At 34.3% G+C, this 12,521-nt stretch overlaps 1 protein-coding gene across 3 annotated transcripts in view; it reads left to right on the top strand.

Annotated features, from left to right (window-relative positions):
- Positions 1–11,955, top strand: part of LOC123524618 (QRFP-like peptide receptor) — a 207,622-nt gene extending 195,667 nt beyond the window's left edge. The window contains exons 2-4 of one of the 3 annotated variants that reach the window (XM_045302938.2): positions 1,607–1,702; positions 7,984–8,663; positions 10,406–11,955. In XM_045302938.2, coding sequence (XP_045158873.1) covers positions 1,607–1,702; positions 7,984–8,663; positions 10,406–11,086 — 1,457 coding nt within the window. In that variant the 3' untranslated portion in view covers positions 11,087–11,955. The remainder of the gene's footprint in view (positions 1–1,606; positions 1,703–7,983; positions 8,664–10,405) is intronic. The other 2 variants (XM_045302937.2, XM_045302939.2) reach the window with 2 other exon arrangements.
- The last annotated feature ends 566 nt before the right edge of the window (positions 11,956–12,521 follow it).

Genomic DNA, 12,521 nt, shown 5'->3' with positions numbered 1-12,521 from the left:
CTATTCCTTATCCCGTGTTTACCGGAGGATTTTCCATCGATTCGAATCTCATGACCAGCATTCCAGACAAATTACAGTACTGTTTCCAAAGTGAAAGGTCCCGGTAGATAGAGAAAACAGTGGAGCAGGTTGATAGACATGTGTTATTGTCTAGATATCCTTGAAAAAGAAAAAATGTAAGAAAAACTCACATTTTCAGTTTTGGCCGCCATTTTTTTTCCATGGTAAGGAGTAGATCGAATACCCCCCTTGAACTACGTTTGGGAACTTATTATTTCTTAAATAATTGCCCTCAAGATGCCCGACTATTTCCGAAAATATTTGCAGACAATTAAAATTTGATATTTGTCAACAGTCGCTGTACATTTCAAAAGAAAATATCACAGTCTATTTTAAAATTAGTTTATGCTACATTTTGACAATGACGTCATACAGAAATGGAAATGAACAAGTCATTTGCAATAATACCTATTAGTTCCTGTGTCTTAATGAATCTCGTCAATGGACCCTAGACAAAAAGAACGAAACATATCTTTTGAAAAACGTTTTTAATTCTTGAAATAAATGTGTTCATATATGCTCAATGCATTTTCAAGGATACAACAATACGATGCATTACAAATGTAAATATAGATTTATTTAATATATATTTCATGACCATCGTACTTTAATTACAGTTTTCAAAATGTGTGAAGTAGTATTTGCTACGTTGACACCAAGTTAAAATAACTGTTATTATAAATAAAATGTTTACAACAATCTATTGTGGCATGCCCTAATTTGTATTACCTTCTGTAAGAGTAAAGGATTTGTCATGCCCCGCTTTCAAAATACAGAATAATAAGTATACATGAAAGTCTTTACTTAAGCGTTAAATACTTTAATATGTTCATGTTAGGAAAGACATTTGGTTAAGTTTCTAATATCCAATCTTGGGGCTATCGGAGGCCGAGCTAGGCAATAAAATGCTCTGGAAATATTAAACCCGTGGTTGCATTGCTATTTTGACATACTTTTTATAGCTGTTTAGCTTTGTTTAATGTTGAATCAATAAGTAACTCATTTGGCATTTCTATTCTTGTTTCGTTTAGGAGAGGTAATTTCCTTTGTACGCCTAAGGCTAAATATACTTCCGAAACTAAATGCATTCGTAATAGCTTCTGAAGCAGAACACGAGATTACGATATATGAGCCGCGCCATGGGAAAACCAACATAGTGGGTATGCGACCAGCAAGGATCCAGACCAGCCTGCGCATCCGCGCAGTCTGGTCAGGATCAATGCTGTTCGCTTTCAAAGCCTATTACAATTAGAGAAACCGTTAGCGAACAGCATGGATCCTGACCAGACTGCGCGGATGCGCAGGCTGGTCTGGATCCTTGCTGGTCGCATACCCACTATGTTGGTTTTCTCATGGCACGGCTCATATGGTGATCCAAGTTTGAAAAGAGCAATTCTTCGAGTAAATACTTCTAAGAAATAAAACATGATTGGAGGGAAAACGATTTGAATGAATACTGCAAAAGCCGTCATATAAATATATTGGGATTTAGATTGTAAAGTCTCAATTGGTAGAAAATTTAAATATTATATTTTTTTCATTTCAGTAACAATAATTTGTATCCCTGTGGCGGTTGGACAGGCATTGTACAGGATATGGCTTTATGGAGAATTTATGTGTAAAATGACAGGATTTCTTCAAGGTACATTCTAATTATAAACACATTTCTTCGAGCTTCTATCTTACTTTTGTTGTTAATATATCTTTTGCTCTGATATATATTGTAATAAAAATGCAAGAATAAAAATTGTATTTAAAAGCATCTATCATGTAGACATGCAACTTTTTTATTCATGATAGTATTGTGTTTTTGCAATGGCACAAAAAGCACAACTAATCGCCAAGGACACCATTACAGTTTCTGTCATAAACTTATTCTATTTCTAGTCCAAGAATACATTTAAACGACATTGTGTAACCTATGGACGATGCTTCACTGACATTATTTTGCACTTCAAAGACGGGACTATAAGGCTGACGAGGTGACAAAGCATTCGGTGCTTTCAGGTGTCTAGGCCTTTCTCTCTAGAAAGCAAAGTGTATTTCTTGACGGTCTAATTTCCTGTCTGATATATTTTGTTATTCAGCAAAGCTTCATTAGCTTCACAACGACTTCCATTATTCCTGAAGTGCATACTTGATAAAATATTGATGAGAAAACAATTAGCATTCCAAAGACAGAAAAAGTGTCATAAGCATCTCCAGCTACTTATAAGATATTACTTTGTTTTCGTGAAGGTACAATATTAGTAAGCATTGAAAAATAAAGCCGTTAACACATATTATTAATATGACAAGGAAGCTGTTAAATTTTGATGTATTGTAAGACAGATTTGAGATGTAAGTATTCTTACGAGCAAATGTCTATTATTAGGTTATCAGTGTGAGGCTGTACAGATGTGATTATCTATAATTAATTTTGTAGGAACAATCAATATGTATTACTTCCCATATGCTGGATAGAATATGAAAGCTTTATAAGACGCCATTGTACATGATGGTAAAATAAACATGTTTCTGTTGGTAGATTTTGCCTTTTTGTATCTTTTGAAATGCCCGTTATCTTCAGCTGAATGTTTATATACTTTTCTGATACAGTATGTACGGGCATATCAATGTAACATTTTGAAACGTATGTATTACTTTTATCAAACATTTTCCGCCATTTCTTGTTTAACACAATATTGTCAAACAGTCAGTTGTTATATAGATAAAGGTACTGCTGATATTTATTTGATATGGTATCAGTGATTAGACTTCAACTATTTGCGAACCGATGTGACCTGTATTATTTGTTTCATAGAGGCAAGTACGTAGAATTTTAGTTAAATATTTGTTATATCTTGACACAGTATGCAAAACAGGTTTAACGGTGTTCTTCGTCCAGTGTCATTTACACTTTTTGCGCTATTTTGTGCTTTGTATGGGTTCGGATGACAGAATACTGAGTATTAAAATGTATACATACGGATTGAAATATATCAAATCAGAGTTACTAAATTAAATGCTTTTGGTATATATTAGCTATGGATTCTACTGTGACAATGGGTACATCTCTTTTTTCAGACATTTGAAATAGCTATAAACTATAGTCTGTCCATGTAATTTCTGCAGCAGCTTAAAGTTAACCGTATAGACTTCCCAAAGGAATTTCAAATTAAATACATGTATTGACACACACAGTCTTCGTTAAAGTGGTAATTGCAGTTATATAATAGCTGTAATTATCTCATAAATTTATCATGGTGACTATGACGTTGGATATAATGTAACTTGGTTTGTTCATAGTTACGTACAAGCAGCAACAATTACTTAATATCGGTCTCTGATATCTCGCGCTAACTGAATTAATGCGTCTCTTTCATGGAGGATTGCGGGTTATCCTTATGGAGATATTAAGCTGGAGTGTTTAAAATTCCAAAGGCCTCAGTCTTTATGATCTTATGTTTAACTCACTTGAAACATTTGTGATCTTGTCAGTTGATATATTAGACAATCTTTCTGTCAATCTTCTAACTTGATAATCGATGACACATGCCTAATCCTTGACGAGTGTACAATATTTTTCTCAGCTCTTGATTTTTGCAACAGCACCGTTAATAAACATCAGTTGGTTTTTTTGTGTTACTGGTTCTCTGATTGGTTTTACAGAAATTTATAAGAAATACATTTTTGATTCGGAGAGCTTCGTTTCATTTTGATTCTGACGACTGAATTTGTTCTAAGACTAACAAAAAAAGCTCTTTAGAGGGGTATATGATTTATTATAATTTTGCAGTCTCGACTCGCTCGCGTCACGGTTGTTTTCATAATTGGCCAGTAGTCGATGTGAATCATGCTAATTACAAAAATATGCAGAACCATTAGTGAAAGTTTGAATCAACTCCACCGCTACTCTTGAAGTCTCTGACCAAATCACAAGGCCTGTGATGAAACTTAAATGTAAACTGGTTTATATTCTTTAAAAACTGAACGATAGAAATCTGGCTTGTTCAGCAATACTTGTACACTTATAGACATTTAGATTAGTTAAAGTAGCTTTGGTGTCTCCTCTTAGGAGAATTCCATTTTAGAACTTTGAACTCATATCTGAGGCCACGGAGCTGCCGCGTGAGTGTGAATCAAACAGTGTCATCAGCACGTGAGCTTACGTGTAGTGTCCCCCAGGGAAGCTGTTTAGGGCCGTGGCTCTATCTCACGTACGCAGGAACGATTTTTGACATTGTTCCCCCGTCCATTTCCGTCTTTGGCTTTGCCGACGACCACACCGCAAGCACACGTTTTAAGCCCGAACCATCCATCGAGGCTAAATCCATTGGTGAACTAGAGGAGTTTGCTACAGATTCAAATGAGTGGATGAACAGTAACAAACTAAAAATGAATTCCTCAAAAACTGAACATATTGCCTTTGGAAGTGCCCCTCAGTTGAATAAGTTAAACATTCACGAGATAGATATTTGTGGTGATAAAATCAAGAGACAGAGTAACATCAGATATTTGGGGGCCTATTTGGACGAAACTTTAACTTTCAAAGAGCATATAAAAATAAAGTGTAGAACGGCAATGTTGAATTTTTTCCGAATCAAAAACATTCGCAAATATTTGACTCAGGATGCAACTGAAACCTTAGTGCTATCGCTGGTTATTTCGCATTTAGACTACTGTAATGTTATTTTATACGGTATTTCTGATTGTGACATCGCAAAACTGCAACGCATTCAAAATTGTGTGCGAAGTTAGTTCTGAATCGTAGAAGAAGAGACAGTTCTAAGCAGGCACTCTACGATTTGCACTGGCTGCCGATCAAAGCCAGAATAAACTTTAAGATCTTGACGTACATGTTCAATTGCCATGTTAGAAATGCGCCTGCATATTTGATTGAACTCTTAACACCGAAAATCCCCCAGCGCTCCCTCAGATCCTCGGAGTCATCAGTTAACTGTTACATCGTCCCTTTCAACAAGCGAAAAACTTTTAGTGATAGAAGCTTTAGTACTATAGGGCCAAAGTTGTGGAACAATTTGCCGTTGAACATCAGACAAAGTTCTTCAATTGACTGCTTTAGGAAAAGGTTGAAAACGCATTTCTTCAGAGACTACTTTGCATTATTCTAAGTTTTGACTGAGTTTTAAACAATGATGCTGGTGACAGTGATATAAATTTAATGTTTGTCTGTGATAATTGTATGTTAGTAGTATTTTAAAATATAGTATTATCATTGACTTTAAATTAATAATTGCTATTTTGATTCGTTTTAATTAATCTTATTTAAAATATTTTATATTTAATATTTTATTTCAACTTGTATTGTAAAACGCCATTGAATATGTTTTAAATGTAGAAATAGGCGTTTAAGCAAATAAACCAGTTTCAGTTTCAGTTTCAGTTTCAGTTTGTAAATTTGAACACCTGTGTATATAATTTATAGACAACTGTACTTGTTGTCTGAAAGGTATCGACATCTGAAATGAAGTACTTAACATTATACATTGAATCCAGTACTGTTCCGGGTCATCATGGAACTATTCCATAGCATCTGTGTTTTTCTTTACAGAATTGTCTGATATAACATTTGGTTTCAAATCTTTCTGACGTAAACTTTAAATATTAATTTCAACATTCCGTATGTTGTTTGCTGAAAATAAGTGGTCGATAAAATATAAAAGTTATGGGGTTTGTTAGTGACCATCCAAATATGTAGGGTCAGCATAAGAAAAAGGGGGACTCAGATTATGATTTAGCATACTGATCCAACATATTTCCATGGAGGGTCTTTAATTAATCCAAAAATAATCAAACTTGTGTTATAATTCTTAGTATTTCATACATGTACTTAAATGATGAATACTGTTTGAATAATTTCACCCGGAGTTTAAAATTTTATTATCTTTTTTATGATATTTCGTGTCCTAGTAATCTTTTGCCAAGGTAAATAACCATGATAACGATGGATTAAGATGCGTATGAATTGGTCTGCCAATTTCTTATCCAGATGTATTAACAAAATCGTTCAAAGGCTACTCTCGTTTGTATGTCAAAAATTAATATATTTGAAATCATCATTTTTTTTTCCGAAGTAACGACAGCTACAAATGTTAACAGATATATACTATTGTATGAAAGAATATTTTACTGAAGAAATGTAAGATAATTGAGTTTGTACTGCTGTCACATCACCTGCAAGTCAAAACGACATCATGTATGGTGCACAGATGTAAACTGAACGATAACATGTATATACAAGTCTAAATAAATTACATTACACCATTTCCAATATCTATTAATAAAAGCTATTTAACTGTTTAAGCCTAAACGTTCATAATTGATGAGCCTCTAAAATCATTTTTGCAAGCACATATTTCAGCGTTGTGTCAATGCCGAAACCAGTATGAGTAATATTCGAAATATCAGTACGTTTTTTTATGCTTTGCTATCCAATGCCATTGGTTTCGATTCAAAATTTGATAAAAAAAAAATGTTGTTTTCACACGGAAAGCAAAATCATTGAAAAACAATCAAAAAGTCGGTGTGAACACACGTTTACTTGGAATTATTTGTATTTAATAAATTATTATTTTTTGTTTAAACATTTTAAATCCTGCCTTTGGGGCTTTACTCGATGTTTGCTTTAACCTTTAGCCTGCTGGTGGCAAGTAGTTTAATTGCCTTTGTAACCAGTGCAGACCAAGTGCAGGCTGATTAAGGTCTGCACTGTTCGCTGTTTAGTCAGTAACTTTTCAGTGAACACCCCTTCGAGTAATAAGTGATGCTGCCCAAACCGAATGATGGATAAGTCCATTTTAGAAATTTAGAATGGTAAAGAAGGTTAAAGACAGGGTTTACACATGCATGACAACTTGTTTTTTTTTTCAATTTAATTTGTTTTATTGTGGACAGCTTAACATTTTGCTTTGTTCTACATTACGAGAGGTATCCTGAGAATTGTGAATACAATCACAGGAGCACCGAACCGATTTTACTATCGAAAGAAATCTCCATTCTCTAGTGATTATAATCTGACCTGATTAAATAACTCTAGCACATGGATATGTTTTCTGACTATGATTTACTAAAAGATTTGCCACTGCCACAATTGTTTGTTGTCTCGGAAAAAATGAATTGAAAACAAACATTTATGTGATATATTAATCTTAATAAAATCAGTAAAAAGATCCTTCGGAAGCAAAGAATGCAACCAAGAATAATAATAGCAGACTCGGTTTAATTTAGTCTGTTCATGAGAGGTAATGAAATTTGCATCATCTCTCATGCTCCCTAGCACCGGCTTAAGTGGAACTCTGTTACACAAATGTTGAATGGACTCCATGATCCCAAAGGACCAAGAAAATATAACAACACTGAATCTAAGTTTCATTTGGAAGGACCGGGTATAAATTTTTGTGAAACTATTTCATTTGTTGACTTCAGAAACAACACACAGACATTTGAAGGACAACGCGTTATATACTGACTGTCGTATGACGATTATCAACGGATATAACGTTTCTGCATCGTCTGTTTCAAGAGCCGTTATTGCCATTTATAATAAAAGCTTTTATATCTCTTAATAGTAGTTGCAATTACTTGAACAAACATTTAAATTCCCCAGTAGTATCATTAACAAAAGAATCAAAGCGACAGTAAAGCCTTAAATTCATCCGTGCTATTTGAAAGAAACAAGTTGTAATAAACATTAACAATATCATTGCCAGAGACAGAAATTTATCGACTGTATTAAATAGATGGTAAGCTGTCTCTTTTGAAAATGTGAGGCCAATAAACTGGTTGTACTGTATATCTAATACCCGTCAGATACATCCACATATATACAGATGAATAAAATATTATTTTAAAGAATTGTATGTTTCACTTGATTTTAATACAAATATTTAACAGAAATTTCCTAATATTTTTTCCTTCCAGGTGTAACAGTGGCTGCCAGTGTATTCACCATTGCACTTCTTAGCATAGACCGATATTTAGCCATAAGACACCCAATGCTATTCCGACGTCTCAGCACAAACGCCGTGGCAATTAAACTCATACTGATTGTATGGTTGCTGTCCATAGCACTTATGGTTCCCCTTTTGATTGTGAGAGAAATTTCAGTGATGGATATCATTCCTACCGAACCTGTATATTTTTGTGGAGAACATTGGTCAGACGATGCCCAGCGACAGCATTATGATTTAGCACTGTTTGCAATAGTTTATATAATACCCGGTTGTATTATATGTACTTGCTATGGACTAATAGGAAGTGAACTGTTTAATGAAAACAAGGATCTGAAACGGACGGAGTCCGCCACAAGTCAAGTAATGGCCAAACAGATGATGAAGGGCAGAAAACGAGTGGCAAAAATGTTGATAGCTCTTGCTGTGCTCTTCGCAATCTGCTGGTTACCATATTACTGCGTTAGTCTTTATCTGGATTTTTATCCTGAGCACACACATCTGCTTGTAGCATTGCCTTACACTATTTTTCTTGGACATTCCAACAGTGCCTTAAATCCAATTTTATACTTCTACTCCAGCAAAAGTTTCCGCTGTGTTCTACTGAGAATGTTCAAGTGTAGACGTCGAAGATTTAAGCCTGCCCGACAGGTAATTCTGATGTATAAGTGTAGACTTTGTCATTTTTATGGTAGCTCAAAGGATATTGAATTCTGAAAGTTCAAGTAATGTATTATTATATCATTTGTATAATATTTTTATTGCGTTCATGTAACGCACGTGAATATTTGAATGTAGCAGTGGGATAAAATTATTTTGCCCGATTTTCCAAAAGTATCTCGGCTTTTTTTTTCTATGTAGTGAAAGCCCGAAATTTACTTTAACGTAAACATACATGATTTCACGTTCAAACATTTCCGTTTTCCTTGCTTTGTGCGTTTTGAGAGGAATGAAATTGCAGTGTGTCAGGTATGAACAGTGTTTATCTTCAGTTCGCAAAGAATTAAGGTGAACATGACATGCTCAATTGTTTACATCTTCTTTTTTGATATTACACTTGAAAGAAAAAATGATTTCAAAACAAACTCAGTTAATGCATGGTTACCCTGTTAAAGGGATGGAATGGTATATGTGAGCCTTCTAACAAAACGTACAGACAACCACTAGCAATTAAGTGTATATAATTCATATTCAGCCATGTTCCAGATTTGCGTGCACCATAATTAAATTTCCGTAGTAAGTAATGAACAGTCAATGAAAGGAAGGTAATTTGGACATAAATTTCAACCTTCTATTTTGCGTCAGAATACATGTAAAGCACACATTGATTGTCCAAAAATATGTCTAAAATTTATACCCAGAAAAAAGATTTCCTACAATGCAAATTTCTGATCTTACTATGTCTTCCAACTGAAAAGCATGCATGACGAAATTGTTACACGAAAAATTAATTAGTTACGTCTAAGGGATTAGAAATAAAAGTCGTAATATTTAGGAAATGCACTTAAAAGAAAGCGTTAAGTAACAAAAGTCCTTTTGTATTTTTATTTGCAAAAATAAAATATATTAAAATGAAACGCATTAAAAGGCAAGAATGAGCTGTCTATTCAGATATACTTCAATCTATTTGTTAAACATTTCTCAATCGTCATAGAAATGCAGAAATGTGTATAATACTTATTCATTGAAAAAGATTAACTACATTGCAAATATCTGATCGTATTACTGGCATGATGAAAAAATTATAGGAAAACTAAATTAGCCTTTACTCTGCGAAGTTTCTGAAATGGACTGGTCCATCATTCAGGCGGCAGTACCATTTTTTATTCAAAGGGGTGTTCACTGAACATTTACTGACTGAATAGCGAGCAGTGCAGACCCTGATCAGCCTGCACATGTTGGTCTACGCTGGTCGCAAACGCAGAATCACTTACCACCAGCAGGCTAAATGTCAGTGCTTACACAATCAAACCCGTAAAACTTTAGAAATGCAATAAGAAGGAAGCGTTTGGTCGAATAAGGTGTTTTTTGGTATTTCTTAGGGCAAAAACAATATAATGAAATAAAACACAGAAGATGGCGAGTTCGAGCTGTCTTTTCAGAAATACTCATATTACATTTCCAATAACTACAAAAGTGTGTCTATAAAGTATGCAGAACATTACGTAATTGGCATTCATGTTTTTACATTTGAGAAGCCTTAACCTTTGCCTTCTTTATTCGCTACAGTTGCTGCTTCAACCTGATTTTGCACTGTATTTAGCGCTAAGACGTAGACCATGGGATGCTTTAATGAAAAACAATATCTTTGTTTAAAACTTGCAATGTAGAAAGGGTTTTGATGCATACATGTCTTTTTAAAAGTCTTTTAACAAATATTTTTTACTTTTCAGGAAAATATGATAGTGCGATGTACACGAAATAATCCAAACACAACAACAGCTCTAACCAGACGACCCTTCGTCCGGATGTTGTCCACAACCAAACCTGCATCAAGATTTTCCCGATCGAGCAATAACAGTCTTAAGTCAACATCGGGATCTAATCGCACGAGTTTCAAGTCAACAACATCGACAAGAATATCTAACAGAAATAATGATTTCTATAACCAACAGAGAAATTATAAAGATATGTTTCGAAAGGAACTTATCAATGATCATGTATGTGAAAAGAAGATTCCTATTTCAAGACATTGTCATGAAGTTTTGATAAACCAACCAACTTTTCAAAATCAAAATACTGATAACGATAAAGCATACCACAAGAAATCTTTTATGGAAGCGACAATAAGCATTCCAACAACGATAAATGAAGAGAGCAGTCGCATGAATTCTATTATTCCAATGCCAAAAATAACACCAGCTCCTAGTATGGACGCCATTAACGAAGAATCTTCAGTTTCATCAAGTACAAATAAAGACAAAAATAAAATTGAAATGTTAACGTTTGCTGTAATAAGTAACACAAAATCAGGTGATGAGAGTTCACAGACCGCTTTAAAAGATATTACTGACCTGGAATCCGCACAAATACAGCTTGACACTGGTATAAAAGTCACAATCAGTACAGAATAAATCTCATTGTACAGTGTTTTAGCTGCTAAAAGTTCGTGTTTGTTTGTCTCTATACCTTTCGTATATCTGAAGTACATGGGCCTCTAAACGTAGTTAAATTAAAGAACAAAGAAGGATGTTTCAGCTTAAATCAGTTTTCGTAGAAGTCTCTAGCTTCTATTAAAAGCTTAAAAGATACATGTCGCGGGACTCGTGTTTCCATGGTAACATATTTTTTTCATGTTTAAAGGCAAGTAAAATTCATTTGCTCCTCGTCGCTGCTTGTTTAAAATAGACAAAAAAATGGAAACTCTACAAGTCGCTCAACACGACAAAAATGAAAATGTTGCAGGCTCGGTTATGGACGGAAGTAGAAATGCATGCTACCGTCTATGAAACCTTACTTTAAATGAAGAATACTTTCATGACAGGCAGCCACCCAGTCGGCTTTCGGACGGTCGTTAAATCCTACTAAGTGCCGTTCTGCAATAATGATCGGATGAGCACCTGAAGTCTTCCTACATTCAAAACAGTGTTCTACTGATAAATGGACGATTTTAGCAGATTATTTAGCACATAAATATCAAATTGTCAGTGAAATAGGAAAATACGACAATATTACAAATTGAACGTGGTTTGCAAGTTATTTCGAAGTAGCACGGGCTGTTTAAGTAAGTTAACGCCACTGTACAAAAACGTTCACTTTGTAGCAAATGTTGCCGTGTACTCTTAACATTTACTTCCGCTATGACATGCGCACATTAACATATTATGGTATAATCTTAAGGTTGCTGACTTTGAAGTACTTATTCCAATGTCTTGTTATTGTCATTGAACGAATAAAATTATTTGTTTTTTAAATTCCATCAAATACATTTTGTTCCCTGAAGGTTCTCAAATCTTGAAATTGATATTCTCGATTATTAAAAAAACAAAAACAACAATAGCTTTGGAAGACGATTGGTCAGGTGTTTGTTAAGTTAAACATCAATACACGTGCGAAAAGTATAAATCGTATTTAAAGTTCTTCCGGATAACTCGGCAACGAATGAAATTCAGTGATTGAACTATTAACTGCATAATTTATAATACCTATCCGTATAATTGGAAGGTTGTTCGGTACTACAACACTTGGACTGCAAAACACAGAGCAACCGTTATTTCTGAAATGCTATTCATTTTCCCCCTGTTAAACACTACTAATTATAACGCACGGGTGACCGAAGTCGTGTATCGATGCTCTACATTGGGTAGTTACGTCTCGAAATTATTCGGTTATTGTTATTTCAAACTCCCTATACAAATGATACATTTTAAAGATAAGCTGTCAAGAATAACACCATTGTGGTAATATTACACATAGGTCCAAGATATATGTAATTTACTTGTTTGATATGATACGAGGGTCCTGCAGAAAGTTCTGTCATTGGGTTCGGATTTCTTAATGTTTTTCACT

Source organism: Mercenaria mercenaria, chromosome 3 (assembly GCF_021730395.1).
Source record: "Mercenaria mercenaria strain notata chromosome 3, MADL_Memer_1, whole genome shotgun sequence".
NCBI classification, from domain to species: domain Eukaryota; kingdom Metazoa; phylum Mollusca; class Bivalvia; order Venerida; family Veneridae; genus Mercenaria; species Mercenaria mercenaria.
The sequence above is the reverse complement of the archived record's forward strand: the minus strand, read 5'-3'. Positions and strand labels throughout refer to the sequence as shown.